Source organism: Mandrillus leucophaeus, unplaced genomic scaffold (assembly GCF_000951045.1).
Source record: "Mandrillus leucophaeus isolate KB7577 unplaced genomic scaffold, Mleu.le_1.0 Scaffold88, whole genome shotgun sequence".
NCBI classification, from domain to species: Eukaryota; Metazoa; Chordata; class Mammalia; order Primates; family Cercopithecidae; genus Mandrillus; species Mandrillus leucophaeus.
Window position 1 is genome coordinate 3,660,795 of NW_012109585.1, and position 17,613 is coordinate 3,678,407.

A 17,613-nucleotide genomic window follows, 5' to 3' on the forward strand; every position below is an offset into this window, starting at 1 on the left:
AAAAATAATAATTTTTTTGTTGTTGTTTTTGAGACAGAGTCTCACTCTATCGCCCAGGCTGGAGTGCAGTGGCGCGATCTCAACTCACTGCAAGTGTGGCATCCCAGGTTCACACCATTCTCCTGCCTCAGCCTCCTGGGTAGCTGGGACTACAGGAGCCCACCACCATGCCCGGCTAATTTTTTTGTATTTTTAGTAGAGACTGGGTTTCACCATGTTAGCCAGGATGGTCTCGATCTCCTGACCTCCTGATCCGCCCGCCTCAGCCTCCCAAAGTGCTGGGATTACAGGCGTGAGCCACCGCGCCTGGCCAAAAATAATGTTTTTTAATAATGACTGTAAATTTTTTTTTTTTTCCTTTTTTGAGACAGAGTCTTACTCTGTTGCCTAGGCTGAAGTGCAGTGGCACCATCTCGGCCCCCTGCAACCTTTGCCTCCCGGGCTCAAGCAATTCTCCTGCCTCAGCCACTGGAGCCACTGGAGTAGCTGGGATTACAGGCATGTGCTACCAAGTGCAGCAAATTTTTGTATTTTTAGTAGAGACCAGGTTTCGCCATATTGGCCAGGCTGGTCTTGAACTCCTGGCCTCAAGTGATCCACCTGCCTTGGCCTCCGAAAGTGTTGGGATTACAGGCGTGAGCCACCACATTTGACTGACTCTGTAAATTATTTAATAAATTTCATTTTGTATTTAAGGTTATGTAATGAATTTGAGAATAAAGTTAAAGTGAGAAAATTATTAGAAACAGAAACCTAATTTAACTTGTGACCTTACTTTTACAGGTGAAAATTTTATGAATCAGATAGACAAGTTAATCTATAGATTAATTATGAAATAATAACTATAGCCTTAATAATGAATATAAAATTGAGAACTGGACCAAAAAGTAGGTAATACTGTAATTATTTAGTTCAGTAAATGTTCAAAGAACAAAGAACGAGGATAGAACAAAACAAAACAAAGTATTTTATCTATAAAACAATTAGTGAGGTTGGAAAAGGAAGATTTCCTGAAATTGACAAATCGTCTGCAAAAACAGCATAATTTCCAGCCTGGCCAACATTGTGAAACCCCGTCTGTACTAAAAATACAAAAATTAGCCGGACACAGTGGCACATGCCTGTAATTCCACCTACTTGGGAGGTGGAGACAGGATAATTGCTTGAACCCAGGAGGCGGAGCTTGCAGTGAGCCGAGATCGCGCCACTGCACTCCAGCCTGGGCGACAGAGCGAGACTCTGTCTCAAAAAAAACAAAAAACACAGGAAAAAAAAAAAAAAAAACATAACTGGAAGAGACTACAGAGTGGTCTTACGTATTAGGTGTAAGTCTTTTTTTAATTTTTTGATGTTGTTCTCTTTCATTTATTCAAATATTTATTGAGCACCTACTTTATGTCACACATTGTTCTAGATACTAGGGGAAAACAGATGCTATCTCAGCCTTTCCTGCAGCTCACATTCATTTCAACTCATATTTTTTAATTAATCAAAAGCATATGTGATCTGTTGTGGCGTGGAAAAGAAAAAATTTTTGAAAAGGAAAAAAAAGCATATGTGAAAACCTACATATATCCTTTGATCTGGCAGTTCTACTCCTATTTACCCAAGAGAAATGAGAAAATATATTTACCAAAAACCTTGTACAAAAATGTTTATACTAGCTTTATTTGTTGGTGGTGAGTTGGGTTTTGTTTTGTTTTGTTTTTGAGTCAGAGTCTCACTCGGTAGCCCAGACTGGAGCACAATGGCACAATCACGGCTCTCTGCAGCCTGGACCTCCCAGGTTCAAGTGATCTTCCCACCTCAACCTCCCAAGTAGCTGGAACTACAGGCACATGCTACCACATCTGGCTAATTTTTTAATTTTTTTGTAGAGATAGGGTTTCACCATGTTGCTTAGGCTGGTCTTGAACTCCTGGGCTCAAGCGATCCACCTACCCAGCCTCCCAAAGTGCTGGGATTACAAGTGTGAGCCACCATGCCCAGTCTATACAAATTTTATTTGTAATAGCCAAAAACTGGAAATACCTCAAATGTCCATCAGAAAAGGAATGGATAAATAATGGAATGCTACTTAGCAAAAAGATGAATAAACCACTGATAGATTCAGTCATATTATGCTACGTGGCCGAAGCCGGTCATAAAAAGTTATCTACTGCGTGATACCATTTATATGAAATTCTAGAACAGACAAAACTAACCTGTGGTAATGGAATTCAGATCAGTGGTTGCTTCTGGAGATGAAAATGGGGATTGACTGCGAAGGGGCAAGAGGAGACTTTCTGGGATGTTAACAGTATTCTATATCTTAAATAGTCAAATTCAGACTTCTTTTATAAAGCAGAAAGTATCTTGGGGATTATTACCATAGAGGTGGTTTGCCAACCACATCTAAGTATTATCTTTTCCTTATGAACAGTGACTTTGAATATAGATTGTATTAAATATTTTATTCATTTGGCAATCTACACATATAATTTTTTTTTTTTTGAGACAAAGTCTCGCTCTTGTCCCCCAGGCTGGAGTGCAATGGCGCAATCTGGGCTCACTGCACCCTCCGCCTCCCGGGTTCAAGTGATTCTCCTACCTCAGCCTCCCGAGTAGCTGGGATTACAGGCGCCTACCACCACTCTCGGCTAATTTTTGTATTTTTAGTAGAGACGGGATTTCACCATGTTGGCCAGGATGGTCTCAAACTTCTCACCTCAAGTGATCCACCTACCTCGGCCTCCCCAAGTGCCAGGATTACAGGCGTGAGCCACCGCGCCCGGCCCAGAATTTCTTTTTATTTTAAGACAGAGTCTCTCTCTCTGTTGCCCAGGCTGGAGTGCAATGGTGCAATCTCGGCTTACTGCAGCCTCCATCTCCTGGGTTCAAGTGATTCTCCTGCCTCAGCCTCCTAAGTAGCTGGGATTACAGGCACCTGCCACCATGCCTGGCTAATTTTTGTATTTTTAGTAGAGTCAGGGTTTCACCATGTTGTCAACGGTGGTCTGGAACTCCTGACCTCAAGTGATCCACTCGCCTCAGCCTCCCAAAGTGCTGGGATTACAGGCGTGAGCCACCACACCCAGCCCAGAATTTCTTTTTCTTTTTTTTTTTGAGACAGAGTCTCACTCTGTTGTCCAGGCTGGAGTGCAGTGGCGCAATCTCGGCTCACTGCCAGCTCCACCTCCCGGGTTCACACCATTCTCCTGCCTCAGGCTCCCAAGTAGCTGGGACTACAGGCGCCCGCTACCACGCCCAGCTATTTTTTTGTATTTTTTTTTTAGTAGAGATGGGGTTTCACCATGTTAGCCAGGATGGCCTCAATCTCCTGACCTCGTGATCCGCCCACCTCGGCCCCCCAAAGTGCTGGGATTACAATCATGAGCCAATGCGCCCGGCCCCCAGAATTTTCTAACAAGATAAAATACTCTGGGCTAAAGTAGCTACACTAACGCTTATGTTGTCATTATGGGGCACTTGAGCTTTTGGCCATAAGAGAGTACTGGGTCTGGAATTACCCTCCCACTGTACACAATTAGAAAACTGGACAAAAAAAGATGCTACAACTGTTTTCAGACATTGGGCAACAGCTAGCCCAGGACTGTGATTCCTGAGAGAAAGGAAACAACTCTATTTTAGTTTTATGCCAAGAGGTAATTTTCAGACCATGGTGCAAAGAGAGGATGCCCAAACATAGTCCAATAGTCTTGCTGAGTTGAGGAGATGTAGACCAGAATTTGGAGAGGCCAACAGGACTAGAATTTTTTTGCTAGGACAGAGAGGAGGGAGTACCAGAGAGGAGGGACCTCTAGAGAGAAAGGACTCTAGAAATTTACATAGCCAGATACCAATCTGTGTATGCAGTGGGTAAAACTCCAAAAGCCTAGTCAAAGAACGATTATATGTTGGCCAGATAATTACTAGAGCTCTCATGGGGCTAGGAATCATTGTTGTTTAATCCCATTTAGCCTTCTAACAAATCTTAAAAACTGATCTGCAAGCAAGTGAACTGTCAGAACAAAGTTCAACCTTCTTCAAAGGACTACAACAAAATCCAGCACTCAATATGAAATTACTAGACATGCAAAGTAACAGGAAAGTGTGATTCAGTCAGTAGAAACAGACATAAGTGTGACAAAGATGATGGAATTAGCAGATGAAGACATTAAGACAATCGTTATGAATGTCCTCAAGGACTTAAAGGAAAATACAAACATGAGGAAAGAAATGGAAGATATAAAATGGAATCAAATGAAACTTCTAGAAATGAAAAATACAGTATTTGAAATGAAACTTTCTTTTCTTTTCCTTCGAGACAGGGTCTCCCTGTGTTGCCCAGGCTGGTCTCGAGCTCCTGGGCTCAAGTGATTCTCCCACCTTGGCCTCCCAAAGTCTGGGATTATAGGCATGAGCTACCATGTCCAGCCTGAAATGAAAATTTCACTGGATAAGATTAATAGTAAATTAGATAGTGCCAGTACTGCAAAAGGAAAGACCACTAAACTTAACTCAATGCAATAGAAACTATCCAAAATGAAGCACAGAGAGAAAAGTGACAGAAAGCAAAATAAACAGAGCCTCAGTGACCAGTGGGACAACATCAGGCAGTCTAACAAACCTGCAACTAAAGTCCCAGAAGTGGAATGGAGGAGGAAGAAAGACAGTTATGGAAATAATGGCCACAATTTTTTATGATAATTGTTTTTGTTATTAAAGACTGTCTTATGTCAGTCATGAGAAAATTATTTCACCTGTATCATTTAAGATGAATTATATGAACAGTTATTAGATTGGAGCAGTTACTTGAATTCATAGCAAATAACTGTCTGAATAGATTAACATTTTCAGCAGGAAGAATAGAGAAGGAAAAATAAATGTTGGATTTGTGGTGAGTAGAATACCAGAACTGAATATTACAATTATTTGTTATATTGTCAGTATGAATTGGTGTATATCTAATTACAAAAAAGGTATTATTGTACCAGTTCCTAAATGTTTGATTTGACCTTATTTACAATAAAAGTAAATCAAACATTAAGTAGTCATATGAGCTATTGTTAGAAATGCTTGTTCCCTGGTGCTGTAAAGAAATAGCACTTAAACGTAAATTTAATTTCCTCAGCAAGGCCATTTTTACTTTCTGCAGAAAGGGTACACTCGCCAGCAATTTTGCCACAAGAGTACACCGAACAAAGGAGACACGGTCATTTATAATGTGATGCGTCCACCCTGCTGCTGTGTCCGGTTTCCATTGGCCGGAATGGGACCTCACATTCTGTGTTTGTCCTGATTGGCTAGCAACTTAGAACTTTTTAAAAGAGGCAGAGGCAGAGGAGAACAAAGGAAGGAGGAAGTAACTTGTGGTATGCTGAGAAAGGTAAAAACACCTTCAAATAAGGAAGAGGAACAGGCTATGACCTAATGCTTGCTTGGACCAGTATAAGTATGTCAGGACAAATATTTAGGCTAAATTGTGGGAGCTAAGAACATAAAGTACATTAATTTCTTTATTACAGCTGGCAGATATTTAAGAATGTTAGCATGGGTCTTTGAATAAATTTTGCTTCTAAGAGAAGTTACTATTTATTCCTAATTAGATGGGGAGGAAAGTCTTTGAAGAGTAACCTCTACTTTTAGCATTATTAATGGGTTTCTGATTTTCATGTTGTAAAAATATTTTAAAATCTTATTTAGCTTCAGAAGAACTGACCATTGCTGGCATGACGTTTACAACTTTTGATCTGGGTGGACATGTTCAAGGTAAGATTTTTTTTTTTTTTTTTTGAGACAGGGTCTCACTCTGTCTCCTGGGCTGGAGTGCAGTGGTGCAATCTCAGCTCACTGCAACCTCTGCCTCCTGGGTTCAGGTAATCTTCATGCCTCAGCCTCCCCAACAGCTGGGATTACAGGCATGTGCCACCGCGCCCGGCTAATTTTTGTATTTTCAGTAGAGATGGGGTTTCGCCATGTTCAAGGTAAGATTCTCTTACTCTTACAGTCACTTTGTTTTATTTTAACTTAACAAAAATGTGGCCATTAGTTCTAGTGCATGAAATCTCATTCCAGTCATGCAAGGCCAGAGTAGATTTAAAATTTAGGGATTATTACTCCCCAATAAATGCTTTAAAAGCAAAGGGTGATTTTCATGATACTTCTGGCCAATTCAAATCGGAATTGCTTTTGGTGGTAAAGTGTATGAGTAAAATTAACTTCCATTCTCTCTACTTCAATCTACCTCTCACTGTCATAATCATGTTATGAACATGTTACTGCTCTGTCAAACAAACAAACAAAACAAAACAAAAAAACCTTCAGTGGCTAACTCATTACCGACAAAATAAAGGCCAAACTCATTAACCTGGCATTCAGGATCTCTATGATCTGTTCCCAGTTTACTTTTCTGGGCTTTTAAAAATTATTTTATAGAGACAGGGTCTCACTCACTGTGTTGCCCAGGCTTGTCTCCAACTCCTGGGCTCAAGCAATCCTCCCACCTCAGCCTCCCAAAAGTTGGGATTATAGGTGTGAGCCACCACACCTGGCCTACTTTTCTGGTCTTTATTTCCCACTATTCCCCTTCCCATTCTTTTTACTTCAACCAAATCAGACCTTCTTGGTGTTTTCCTACCTCCGTGCTTTTGTTCATGCCATCCCCATCCACACATGAGTAACCCCTTCAGGCCCCAGCATATGCCCTGCTACCTCCCTTGGGAAGCCATTCTCAGTTGGAGTTGTCTCAGCTGTACTTCATAGCACTTAGTATATTTGTGTACATGTCTGCAACAAGTTTGGAAAGACTGCCTTATCTCCTTTATTAAACTTGTGGAGACTAAAATCCTGTTTTGTTTTGTTTTTTTTAATTAAAAATTTTTTTTGTAGAGATGGGGTCTCACAGTCTTGTCCAGACTGATTTTGAAGTCCTGGCCTCAAGCAGTCCTCCTGCCTCAATTTCCCAAAGTGCTGGGATTACAGGTGTGAGCCACCACACCTGGCCTGTTCATTTTTTATATCCCCAAAAGTATGTGGCAACATCTACCTCATAGTAAGTCATAACTAATGAATATTACCGAGTTGGTGGGCATTCTAAAGACCTGATACGACATATAGTTGAAAAGATTGTAAATGGTTCTGACTAGTGAAAGCACATTTGAGACATGTAATTGTCTGGCATATACACAAAATAATTTCTGGAATATGATTATTAGAATTGGAATCTAATGGAATTTGTCTGAGACTTCATTTCTATATTGTTTTCAAGACATGCCATAATGGCTGGGTGTGGGGTCTCAGGCCTATAATCCCAGCGCTTTGAGAGGCTGAGGTTGGGAGGATCACTTGAAGCCAGGAGTTCGAGACCAGCCATGTGACATAGCAAGACCCTGTCTCTACACAGAATTTAAAAAATTAATGGGGCATAGTGATAGACACTGATAGTCCTACCTACTCAGGAGGCTGAGATGGGAATATGGCTTGAGCTCAAGAGTCTGAGGCTACAGTGAACTAGCCTGGATGACAGAGCAAGACCCTGTCTCTTAAAAAAAAAAAAAAAAAAAAAAAAAGATATGTCATACAACTCAAGTCAGTGAAGAAAGTTACATTGTGGAAAAAATTACTCTTATGATTTCATAGACTTTAGTTAATTATTAACATTTGAGTTTCTTTTCTGTTATGAGTAAAACAGTTTTTATGTTTTTTTTTTAAATTTACTTATTTTTTTGAGACAGAGTCTGGCTCTGACTCCCAGGCTGGAGTGCAGTGGCATGATCTTGGCTTACTGCAACCTCTGCCTCCTAGGCGCCATCCTCCCACCTCAGCCTCCCAAGTAGCTGGGCAGGCACACACCACCACATTTTCTAATTTTTTTTTTTTTTTTTGAGACAGAGTCTGTCACGCAGACTGGAGTGCAATGGTGGGATCTCAGCTCACTGCAACCTCCACCTCCCGGTTTCAAGTGATTCTCCTACCTCAGCGTGGGACTACAGGTGCCCGCCACCAAGACCGGCTAAATTTTTGTATTTTTAGTAGAGACGGGGTTTCGCCATGTTGGCAAGGCTGGTCTCCAACTCCTGACCTCAGGTGATCCACCTGCCTCGGCCTCCCAAAGTGCTGGGATTACAGACATGAGCCACTGCATCCAGCTTGGCTAATTTTTTGTGGTTTTTTGTAGAGATGAGGTTTCACTATGTTGTCCAGGCTGGTCTCGAACTCCTGAGCTCAAGCAATCCACCTGCCTTGGCCTTCCAAAGTGCTGGGGTTACGGGTGTGAGCCACCACACCCAGCCTTATTATTTTAACAAGCTTGTACCTGATATTACTTTCCTTCTGTCACTCATTCTAAATTTATCACTGGCAAAAAAAAAATCTGATAACTAGAAATGTCAAAAAATGAACACTGCATATATATGTAACATAAATACACACATTTTTATGTATATATAATTACATATATATGTAGTTTTTTTTACTGCTTATATTTTAGATTTATATAGTAACAGTCCTCCAATGAACTTAACGTGTATCATTTTGTTTTTATTTTTATGTTAAATATTCTACTTCTTACATATGGTAGTTGGAAGAGACTAAAGTATTTGACTTGGCCACAATCAAGGAAAACCTGAAATTTCCTCTTTGTTATTCTCAGAAGAATTTGGCACCATTATATTCAAGTTAATCTTTTAACTTGAATTACCAGCAGCTAAGGGATTACTGCACTTGATATCTTCTTGGACTCTTTGCTTAAACCATCTGCTGGGTTTGACCAACAAATAAACTCTGACTCCTGGTTGTTTTTGTTAGCTCGAAGAGTGTGGAAAAACTACCTTCCTGCTATCAATGGCATTGTATTTCTGGTGGATTGTGCAGACCATGAAAGGCTGTTAGAGTCAAAAGAAGAACTTGATGTAAGTTAAATAATTGAAACTAAATATAGTCAAATCACTCTGGTAAGCCTGCAGAAGTAGGTTGGAGATATAGGTATCAGAGTGCAGCTTTTCTGCAGTCTCTGATGAAACTCTTGGCAATTTGTTGAGCTCAGTGATTGCTTTAAGTAGTGATAGAATGCAGAGGCAGTAACTGAGTAATTGTAGCTATTGCGGAAGTACTAACATAGACATCCTTTATGAAGACTTAAGAAGCTCACCCTGTACAGAATGTACCCTTTTAGTATATTTCATGTCTGCTATATTCCTGGAGTGGGTTGATCTTGAGTCCCTGGTCATGCTAGGATGCTATTTCTTAAGCTACAACCTGGAAATGATAGGACTTGCCATCTTTGACACTACTCCCAGGAGTGAGCAGAGGCATATGTAGCTACCTCCCCTCCAGTATCCCAGGTCAGATACTTTGTAAAGGGGCCCAACAGCAGCAGGCAAGGTCAGCACCAGATCTGGGGCCACAGAATAAGCAGGTCCATGATTTGGTTGAAGGTTGATCTACCATGGCTCTGCCTAGAGCAGGTACATGTGGAAAAGGCCAGGTAGGTTCTATGGTTGCGAAACAAGGAAAGAGAATGCCTGAGTTCCTACTTTGTTCCAGAGACTGTGCGTATTACTTCATTTAATTCTCAGCTTCATAGGGTGGATGCTACTGCTCCTAATTCTCTCTGGAGCTTCAGTCAGGCTAACTTGCCCAAAGTCACATCTCAGAAGCAGCAGAACCAGAAGTGAAACCAGATCTGTCCACCTCTAAGGTGCTGGCTCTATACACTCTGTGTCACTGCTTTACAGGGTGAGCAGAGTAAACATTTACAGGAAGAGTCGTAGGAAGACAGAAGAGTTGAGCGTATGGTTTCATTGAGGTCAATTTAAAATGTGGGGAAAGTTTGACAAAGAAAGTTGGTATGACATGCTATGGTAGAGAATGAGTCCTTTACTGTTTTATCATATCAAAATAAGTTCTTCGGATGGTTTCATATCAACTCTTGTTTTGTATTGTTTTGTTTTTTTCAGTCACTAATGACAGATGAAACCATTGCTAATGTGCCTATACTGATTCTTGGGAATAAGATCGACAGACCTGAAGCCATCAGTGAAGAGAGGTTGCGAGAGATGTTTGGTTTATATGGTCAGACAACAGGAAAGGTAAAAAAAAAAATTATGATGGGTGTGTTTAATTCTACAGTACAAATGTCTTCTTAAATTACTATTGTCGAACTATACAAGCCCATTATCTTTTTTTTTTCTTAAACCGTCATTTATACATGTGGGTCTTTTTGATGTCTTCATTTCTTTCTGCCATGGAATGAAACCTTTTCTTGGTGACAACAAAAATGTCAAGGATCAGTTATGCCTAACGCTTGTGCTTACGGGAAACTAAATTAAAGCTTTCAAAGTTATTCATCATACGTTTTCAGAATTAGCCACCAAACGATATATTTGAGTGTTTAAGTATACCAGTAGTGTGTTTAGGCCCTGAGTTTACCAGAGATAAATAAGACATAAACTTGGTTATGGGAATATTTTAGGATTTTCTGAGCATATACTTTATAATAAGCTTTAAGACAGGTTGTTTTGGTATTCACTTTTCCTAGGATTTATTTTGGGGAAAACATCAGCATTGAAAAAATCCAGATAAACAATGGAAGAACCTCTGAGGCTTACAGAATTTTCTTAGTTTACATATACTATTTCAGGGTGGAGAAAGACTGCAGCATATAGCAGGAGGCTCTTAAGTTAGACAAAGTAGACTTTGGTCTGTTTTCTGTCTTTTTCATAAATTAGCTCGACATTAATTTTAGGAAATGCCTTGTTTGGTCGTAAACCTTCTCAGGGAATGTTTGTCTTTAATATTAGTGCAGCCAGTTTGGATTTTTTTCTAAGTCAGATTATTTTTATTCTTGGGTATCTTGCAAGCTAACCTCTTTCCCACTGAGTGGCCATCCTGTCCTAAGGTAGAGTGAGAGAAGGAGGCTTCTTGTGTGTTCATGGGGCTTGGATGCCAAGCAGCCATGACTTTATCACAGTCATGGATTTATCACAGCCATTCTTTGTTCTAAAATAGAACCTATAATTCTGCTGGGATGTGGGGCTTTATTAATTTCATAAAATTCCAACAAAATGTCTCTCTTCTATTCTAGGGGAGTGTATCTCTGAAAGAACTGAATGCCCGACCCTTAGAAGTTTTCATGTGTAGTGTGCTCAAAAGACAAGGTTACGGAGAAGGCTTCCGCTGGATGGCACAGTACATTGATTAACACACACCCACGTTGGTTCCACGTGTCAACGTTCAGGCTTACTCAGAGATTTGATTGCTCAACATGCATAACTTGAATTCAATAGACTTTTGCTGGTTATAAAACAGATGTTTTTTAGATTATTAATATTATATCAACTTAATTTGAGTGAGAATTGAAAACTGATTCAAGTAAGTTTGAATATCACGATGTTAGCTTTCTAATTCCATAAAAGTAATTGGTTTTTACAGTTTATAATCTGACATCACCCCAGCGCCATTTGTAAAGAGCAACTTTCCAGCAGTACATTTGAAGCACTTTTTAACAACATGAAACTATAAATATAAACCATATTTAAAAGCTCATCATGTTAAATTTTTTATGTACTTTTTTGGAACTAGTTTTTAAATTTTAGATTACATGTCCACCTATCTTAAGTGTACAGTTAATAATTAGCTTATTCAATGATTGCATGATGCCTTACAGTTTTCAATAACATTTTTTCTTATGCAAACGTCATGCAATAAAACAAACTCTAATGTTTGGCATCCTTGTTGGGCAAATGTTTCATTTAAAGGTGTCTTATCTAGCTAGTATACTCTGAAAATTTGAGTATTTAATATTAGGCATATGAGGTGGTTGTTGGGAAAGGAGATTCCTTCAGAATATTTAGAATAGCATTTAAGCCTCTCAAGGCTTATGTATTTACCATGAGATGGTTGTGGTCAGTTGCACCTGATACCATGTATCCCTGAATCATGTGTATTTTTATTAGTAATGCTGCCACTACCATTGCTGATGGGGTCTGTGTCCTAGTCCCTGTGGGATTGGCTTTCTGAAGAAAAGCGCATTTATGGTACACAAGGTTGATTCTCAGTTTGGTAGGCTCTGTAGTTCCATCCCAGCTGTCTAATTCTGAAGTGCTGCAATCTTATTGGTGCACAATGGGGTAATCTGTGCCTCTTCCCCAAAAGCAATGACAGGCGCCACTCTCTCCACATTTAGATATATTCCCAGTCTCTTTACATTTAACGGTACTCCCTGGAGCAAGCAATAAGTAGGACCTTGTGTGCAGTTTCATTGTAGAGACATGTATATCTGAGGAATAAAACAGCTTGTTTTGTGTCAGTCTGAGATATGTGGAGATTTTGTTCCTATCCTATAGCTCTTTTGTACTCTTTGGCATATTTTATATCCTGGTAGAAGAAAACAAGTGCTTGTTTCCAATTTTCTTTTTTCTTATTTGCTCTCAGGTAGTTCTCACGTCATACAACAAAGACTTTTTGTTTGTTTGGCGTTTTGTTGTTGTTGTTCTGTTTCATTTTGTTTTAGAGACGGGGTTTCACCATGTTGGCCAGGCTGGTCTCAAACTCCCGACCTCAAGTAATCTGCCTGCCTTGGCCTCCCAAAGTGCTGGGATTACAGGCGTGAGCTACCATGCCTGACCTAACTTTTGTTTTTAGATATTATGCTTGCCATGTGATAGGGCCTGCAAGCCTCATTGCTAGGCTTACTAAGAAAATTTTAGTTTTTCAAAAGCTTTATAATTTCTTAAGAAATTGAATTTTTTAATATTCCCATCATTAGTAATATAAAATGAAAGGTAAGTGCCAAAAATGTATTTTTAAAGACCCTCAAGTTTAAGATTTATCTTGATTATAAGCCAAGTTTTATAGTATATTTAACCAATTCCATCAAGAATAATTTTAATATCAAAAATTAGTGATTTCTGTAGCCATTGTCCATGTCAGAGTTACAGTCCTTTTTGTCATCAATAATACAACCTATGAAGCAGATAAGGATTGAGGAATATGACTGGAAGGAACTACTATTTAGCTAAGGGGACAAGGTCACTTCTTAAGATGACGTTTGGTTTCAGTAATCTGACTATTCTGTTTCACTTTCATCTTCTTTCTAAATGAAAATAAAAGTGCTCCCTCTCTTCCTAGAAACATCAGTAGCACTACGGGAAAAGTAGAACATGACATTGCAGCCTATTGATTTCTTCTTCCAGATAGATTTAAAGTACTCCTTAAGTTCTGACTAAATAGAACTAAGTCTTATTAAAAATAACTGTCTCCTGTTTGTGTTATCTGTCTTTAGTACCTTCGGGGACCTGCCTTTCTTCAAGTATTTCCTAGAGTATCTGTTGTGATACTGAAGAAGTTAATTATTTGTGTTGTAAATTGGCATAAAGGAAAAAAACGTACTGGTTTCTCTAGCCAGGAAAAATGCTTTCTGGTATAATATATCTCGCTCCAGAACCCTCATTCTAATTGTAACACTAGGATCAAAGAAACAAAGTCACTTTGTGGACCACAGCTAAACTGTGGGTATTTTCCCAAAGATATAAGATTTTTATGGCCCGAGCCTCTAGAAAGGAAGCCATGTTTAGCAGCAACCAGCTTTCCTCCCAGCTTTAGGGGGCAGAGTTCCTGAGCCAGAGGACTTAACTGTCTAGCTCTGAGAACCTCTCCAGAGTATATGCACTGGGTACTGCTCTTTTTCAAGAGAACCAAAGTAAGAGGATGGCAAGAAACAGTAGAAGCACAGAGGAAAGACAGCTCTGCATGTGCCTGTGTGAACATGTGCATCCATGGAGTATTTTCCAGGTAAATACTGGTACTGGGGACTTAGGCTAATTGTGTGTCCCACACTGTAAGATGTTAGGGTGTAGTTAACACTGTGGTATACATCCAAATCAGGCACTGTCCAAAATATTTTTTAAAATCTGAAGTCTGAAATGTAAAAATATAAGGTCTCAAACCACTTTTACACTTTTAAAGAGATTCTTATCCCACACCTGTTTTACTGACTGCTGTTAATTACACTTTTGGATCAAGCTGGTTAAATTGATAGATTTCAGTTTATCTCAGTGAATTTTTAGAATGGAGATTATGGCATTTTTTAATTGGAGAACAGACATTTCTCTTATTCTCCAGTGAATAAGAAAATTATTCACTGTTGGTTTAAACCAGTATCTTTGTATGAGTGCCAAAGATATATGAACACAGATACTGCCTGTGTAGACCTAAATTTTAGTTTTGTGTACCTGGATTCATATACAAATTTTTTGTGGTTTATAGCATAAAAGCAGAACATTGTTTCTTTTCTTAGTTTTCAATCAGCTCTTTTTTCTTTTTTTTTTTTTGAGACGGAGTCTTGCTTTGTTGCCCAGGCTAGAGTGCAGTGGCATGATCTCAGCTTACTGCAACCTCCACCTCCTGGGTTCAAGTGATTCTCCTGTCTCATCCTCCCAAGTAGCTGGGACTACAGGCACACACCACCATGCCCGGCTAATTTTTGTATTTTTAGTAGAGACGGGGTTTCACTATGTTGGCCAGGCTTAGGTGGGCAGATCTCGAACTTCTAACCTCGTGATCTGCCCACCTAAGCCTCCCAAAGTGCTGGGTTTACAGGCGTGAGCCACCATGCCCAGCCAATTTCCAACTGGCTCATACTTCTTTATAGTGCTTTCCAGCACATAAACTACATATAAATCATTAAAATAGGGTGATAACTGTGATAATAGTGTTTCTTGCCTTCTAGAAAATTATTAACTACATTCAAAACCCAGCATTTCATATGTTCCATCATTAGAAACAGATAGTTCTAGTTAACACAATTAGAGAGTTTCAGGAGAAAGGTTTACATTTTCTGAAACTGTATTTGGTAAGTGACTCAATGTGGTATTTCAGTCTTGTTAGTCACTTAAATGACTGAAGTTTGCAAGGATTTATTGCCAAGTAAAATTTGACCAGAGTGCAATGAGAATAGCTACATAAAGGGAAATCTCTCAAAATTCCTTCTGTTCATTTAATTTGGAGCATATTGTTTAAATCATTTTAAACATATGTAAAAAGTTGGTGAAGCATCAAAAAATCTTCAAGAAACAATGAAAAAATAGAAATTAGCAAACATAAGTTTCTTAATGCAAAATTAATAGGGAATAAAAGGTAGCTTATATTAAAAGCCAGAGACTTTGCTATAAATACAAGAGTTGAAGAAAACAGTGTGCTTCAATTAAGGACAAAATTATCAAAACTGCATGTTTGTTTGTTTGTTTTTGGAGACAAAGTCTCACTCTGTTGCCCAGGCTGGAGTACAGTGGTGCGATTTTGGCTTACTGCAACCTCTGCCTCCTGGGTTCAAGCGATTCTCGTGCCTCACCATCCTGAGTAGCTGGGATTACAGGTGCACCCCACCATGCCCAGTTAATTTTTGTATTTTTAGTAGAGACAGGGTTTCATCATTCGGCCAGGCTGGTCTCGAGCTCCTGACCTCAAGTGATCCACCCGCCTTGGCCTCCCAAAGTACTGGGATTATACGCATGAGCCACTGTGCCCAGGCTAAAACTACATGTTGATGCTTCTGGTCATTTCCATTATTATCCTTCTTTTGAAATTCAAGTTAGTGCTTTTTAACCAAATAAAAGAACCAGCTCTTGGGATATGTGACTCTGCCTCTGTGTAAAGTGACTGGAATTTTATTAAAACCATGTTTCCACTTCTGAACCCTATAACCATTCCCCTCACAAATTCCCACCCAACACCTGGATTTTAAAGATCCTCTAGTGTCAAGGGAAGCTACAGAGTCTATTAAAGATGCAGTTCTGAACCAATTAATTTTTGTCCTAATAATTTAGAGCATTAAATAGCTAATATATTTAATGGCACTAATTGTTGTTCACGGCTTTCATCATACTTTTAAACAGAATCCAAAGTAATCAAAGGAAAGTAAGTGAAGCTATCCAAAGCCAACTTTGTTTCAGGTGTGTCCCCTGCCCCAAATAGATTTTAGGGCAGAAATAGGAAACTGAGTTTAAAAGCTGCATTGGAGTAGATGGATTCTTCAGCATACTTTTTTTTTTTTTTTTTTTGAGATGGAGTCTCACTTTGTCGCCCAGGCTGGAGTGCAGTGGTGTGATCTCCACTCACTGCAACCTCCACCTCCCAGCTTCAAGTGATTCTTCTGCCTCAGCCTCCCAAGTAGCTGGGATTACAGCATCCACCACCACAGCTGGCTAATTTTTGTATTTTTAGTAGAGACAGGGTTTCACCATGTTGTCCAGGCTTGTCGAACTTCTGACCTCACGTGATCTGCCTGCCTCAGCCTCCCAAAGTGCTAGGATTACAGGTGTGAACCACTGCACCTGGTCAGCATGCATTTTAAATAGTGGCTTACATTTAGTTTTAAATATTTTGGGGTGAAAGGCAGGAATAGTTCTGTTTTTGACATACAGGTTTTCTTTGGGATTGTTTTCATTTTCAAGTATAGATTCACGTCAGAATGGCTAACTTAACATGGGTTTCTATATTCCCTGGTGTTGCTCCTAACCTGAACTCATAATCAGTTGCCATACTGAGGCAAGAGCACTCAGGGTAAATGTAGTCAAGTTAATTTAAAAGTGATAAAAGTGTTTTTCCATGGTGAAGCCTTCAGTATTTGGCTGAATGTAAAGTATGTTGAAGTGGTAAATTGATGGCAAGTTGTTAATCACTAACCTTGTTTGCACTTTTGTACACTGCTGCTTGCACTAGGATCTTGGTGTGAATTTTCAACTGTTTCACAGTGTATACAGATTATTAAGGATAATTTATACGAAGATGTTTCTGTTTAACTTTGTGTGTTTTACAACAAAGAGCTATAATAGATGGTTAAACGTTTTTGAATTGTGTTTATATGTTATTTTGATTATGTTCTATTATCTTTTCACCTCCCATGAATTTGAATGTCAGGAAGGGAAAAATAAAATACTAATCTGGTCTTGAAGAACTCTAGTGTCAAGTTCCATTTTTATTATCCAACTGTAATTTTCATTTTGTTCATTAGAAATTTCTTGGACTTTGAAAATTACAAAGACTGTAGAACTTTTTCTTAGTGCAAGGATTCTAAGGTACCTTTGCTCAAGTACCAAGGCCTAATTTGTGCGGTAAAACTGAAAACAACTTAGGGACAAACTGAAGTAGTACACAATGTCGACTCAGTTGAAATGTGAAAAATAAGACAACCATTTTATCTACATTAAGGTTCTCTAGTATGCACAGAATCTCCTGGAGAGCTTTAAACCACACACACACACACACACACACACACACACACACACACACACTTAAAAAAAATCCTACCAGAGATTGTGATTCAGTAGATCTGGGGGTGGAAGTGGGAGGCAGGAATCTGACTCTTTAACAAGCTTCTCAGTTTTTTTCTTTTCTTTTTTATATACACTCTCTCTTTCTTCTTCCTTCTTTCTCTCTCTCTCTCTCCCTCCTTCTTTCTCTTTCTTTTTTTTTTTTTGAGATGAAGTTTTGTTCTTGTTGCCCAGGCTGGAGTACAGTGGCACGATCTTGGCTTATTGCAACGTCCACTTCCCAGGTTCAAGTGATTCTCCTGCCTCAGCCTCCAGAGTAGCTGAGACTACAGGCACGTGCCACCACGCCCAGCTAATTTTT

General features: G+C 39.3%; 1 protein-coding gene across 3 annotated transcripts in view; it reads left to right on the forward strand.

The window, feature by feature from the left end:
- SAR1B (secretion associated, Ras related GTPase 1B) overlaps positions 1-16,936 on the forward strand; it is a 33,259-nt gene extending 16,323 nt beyond the window's left edge. The window contains exons 4-7 of one of the 3 annotated variants that reach the window (XM_011969208.1): positions 5,686-5,751; positions 8,788-8,891; positions 9,939-10,070; positions 11,066-16,936. In XM_011969208.1, the coding sequence (XP_011824598.1) occupies positions 5,686-5,751; positions 8,788-8,891; positions 9,939-10,070; positions 11,066-11,182 (419 nt within the window). In that variant the 3' untranslated portion in view covers positions 11,183-16,936. The remainder of the gene's footprint in view (positions 1-5,685; positions 5,752-8,787; positions 8,892-9,938; positions 10,071-11,065) is intronic. The other 2 variants (XM_011969209.1, XM_011969210.1) reach the window with 2 other exon arrangements.
- The last annotated feature ends 677 nt before the right edge of the window (positions 16,937-17,613 follow it).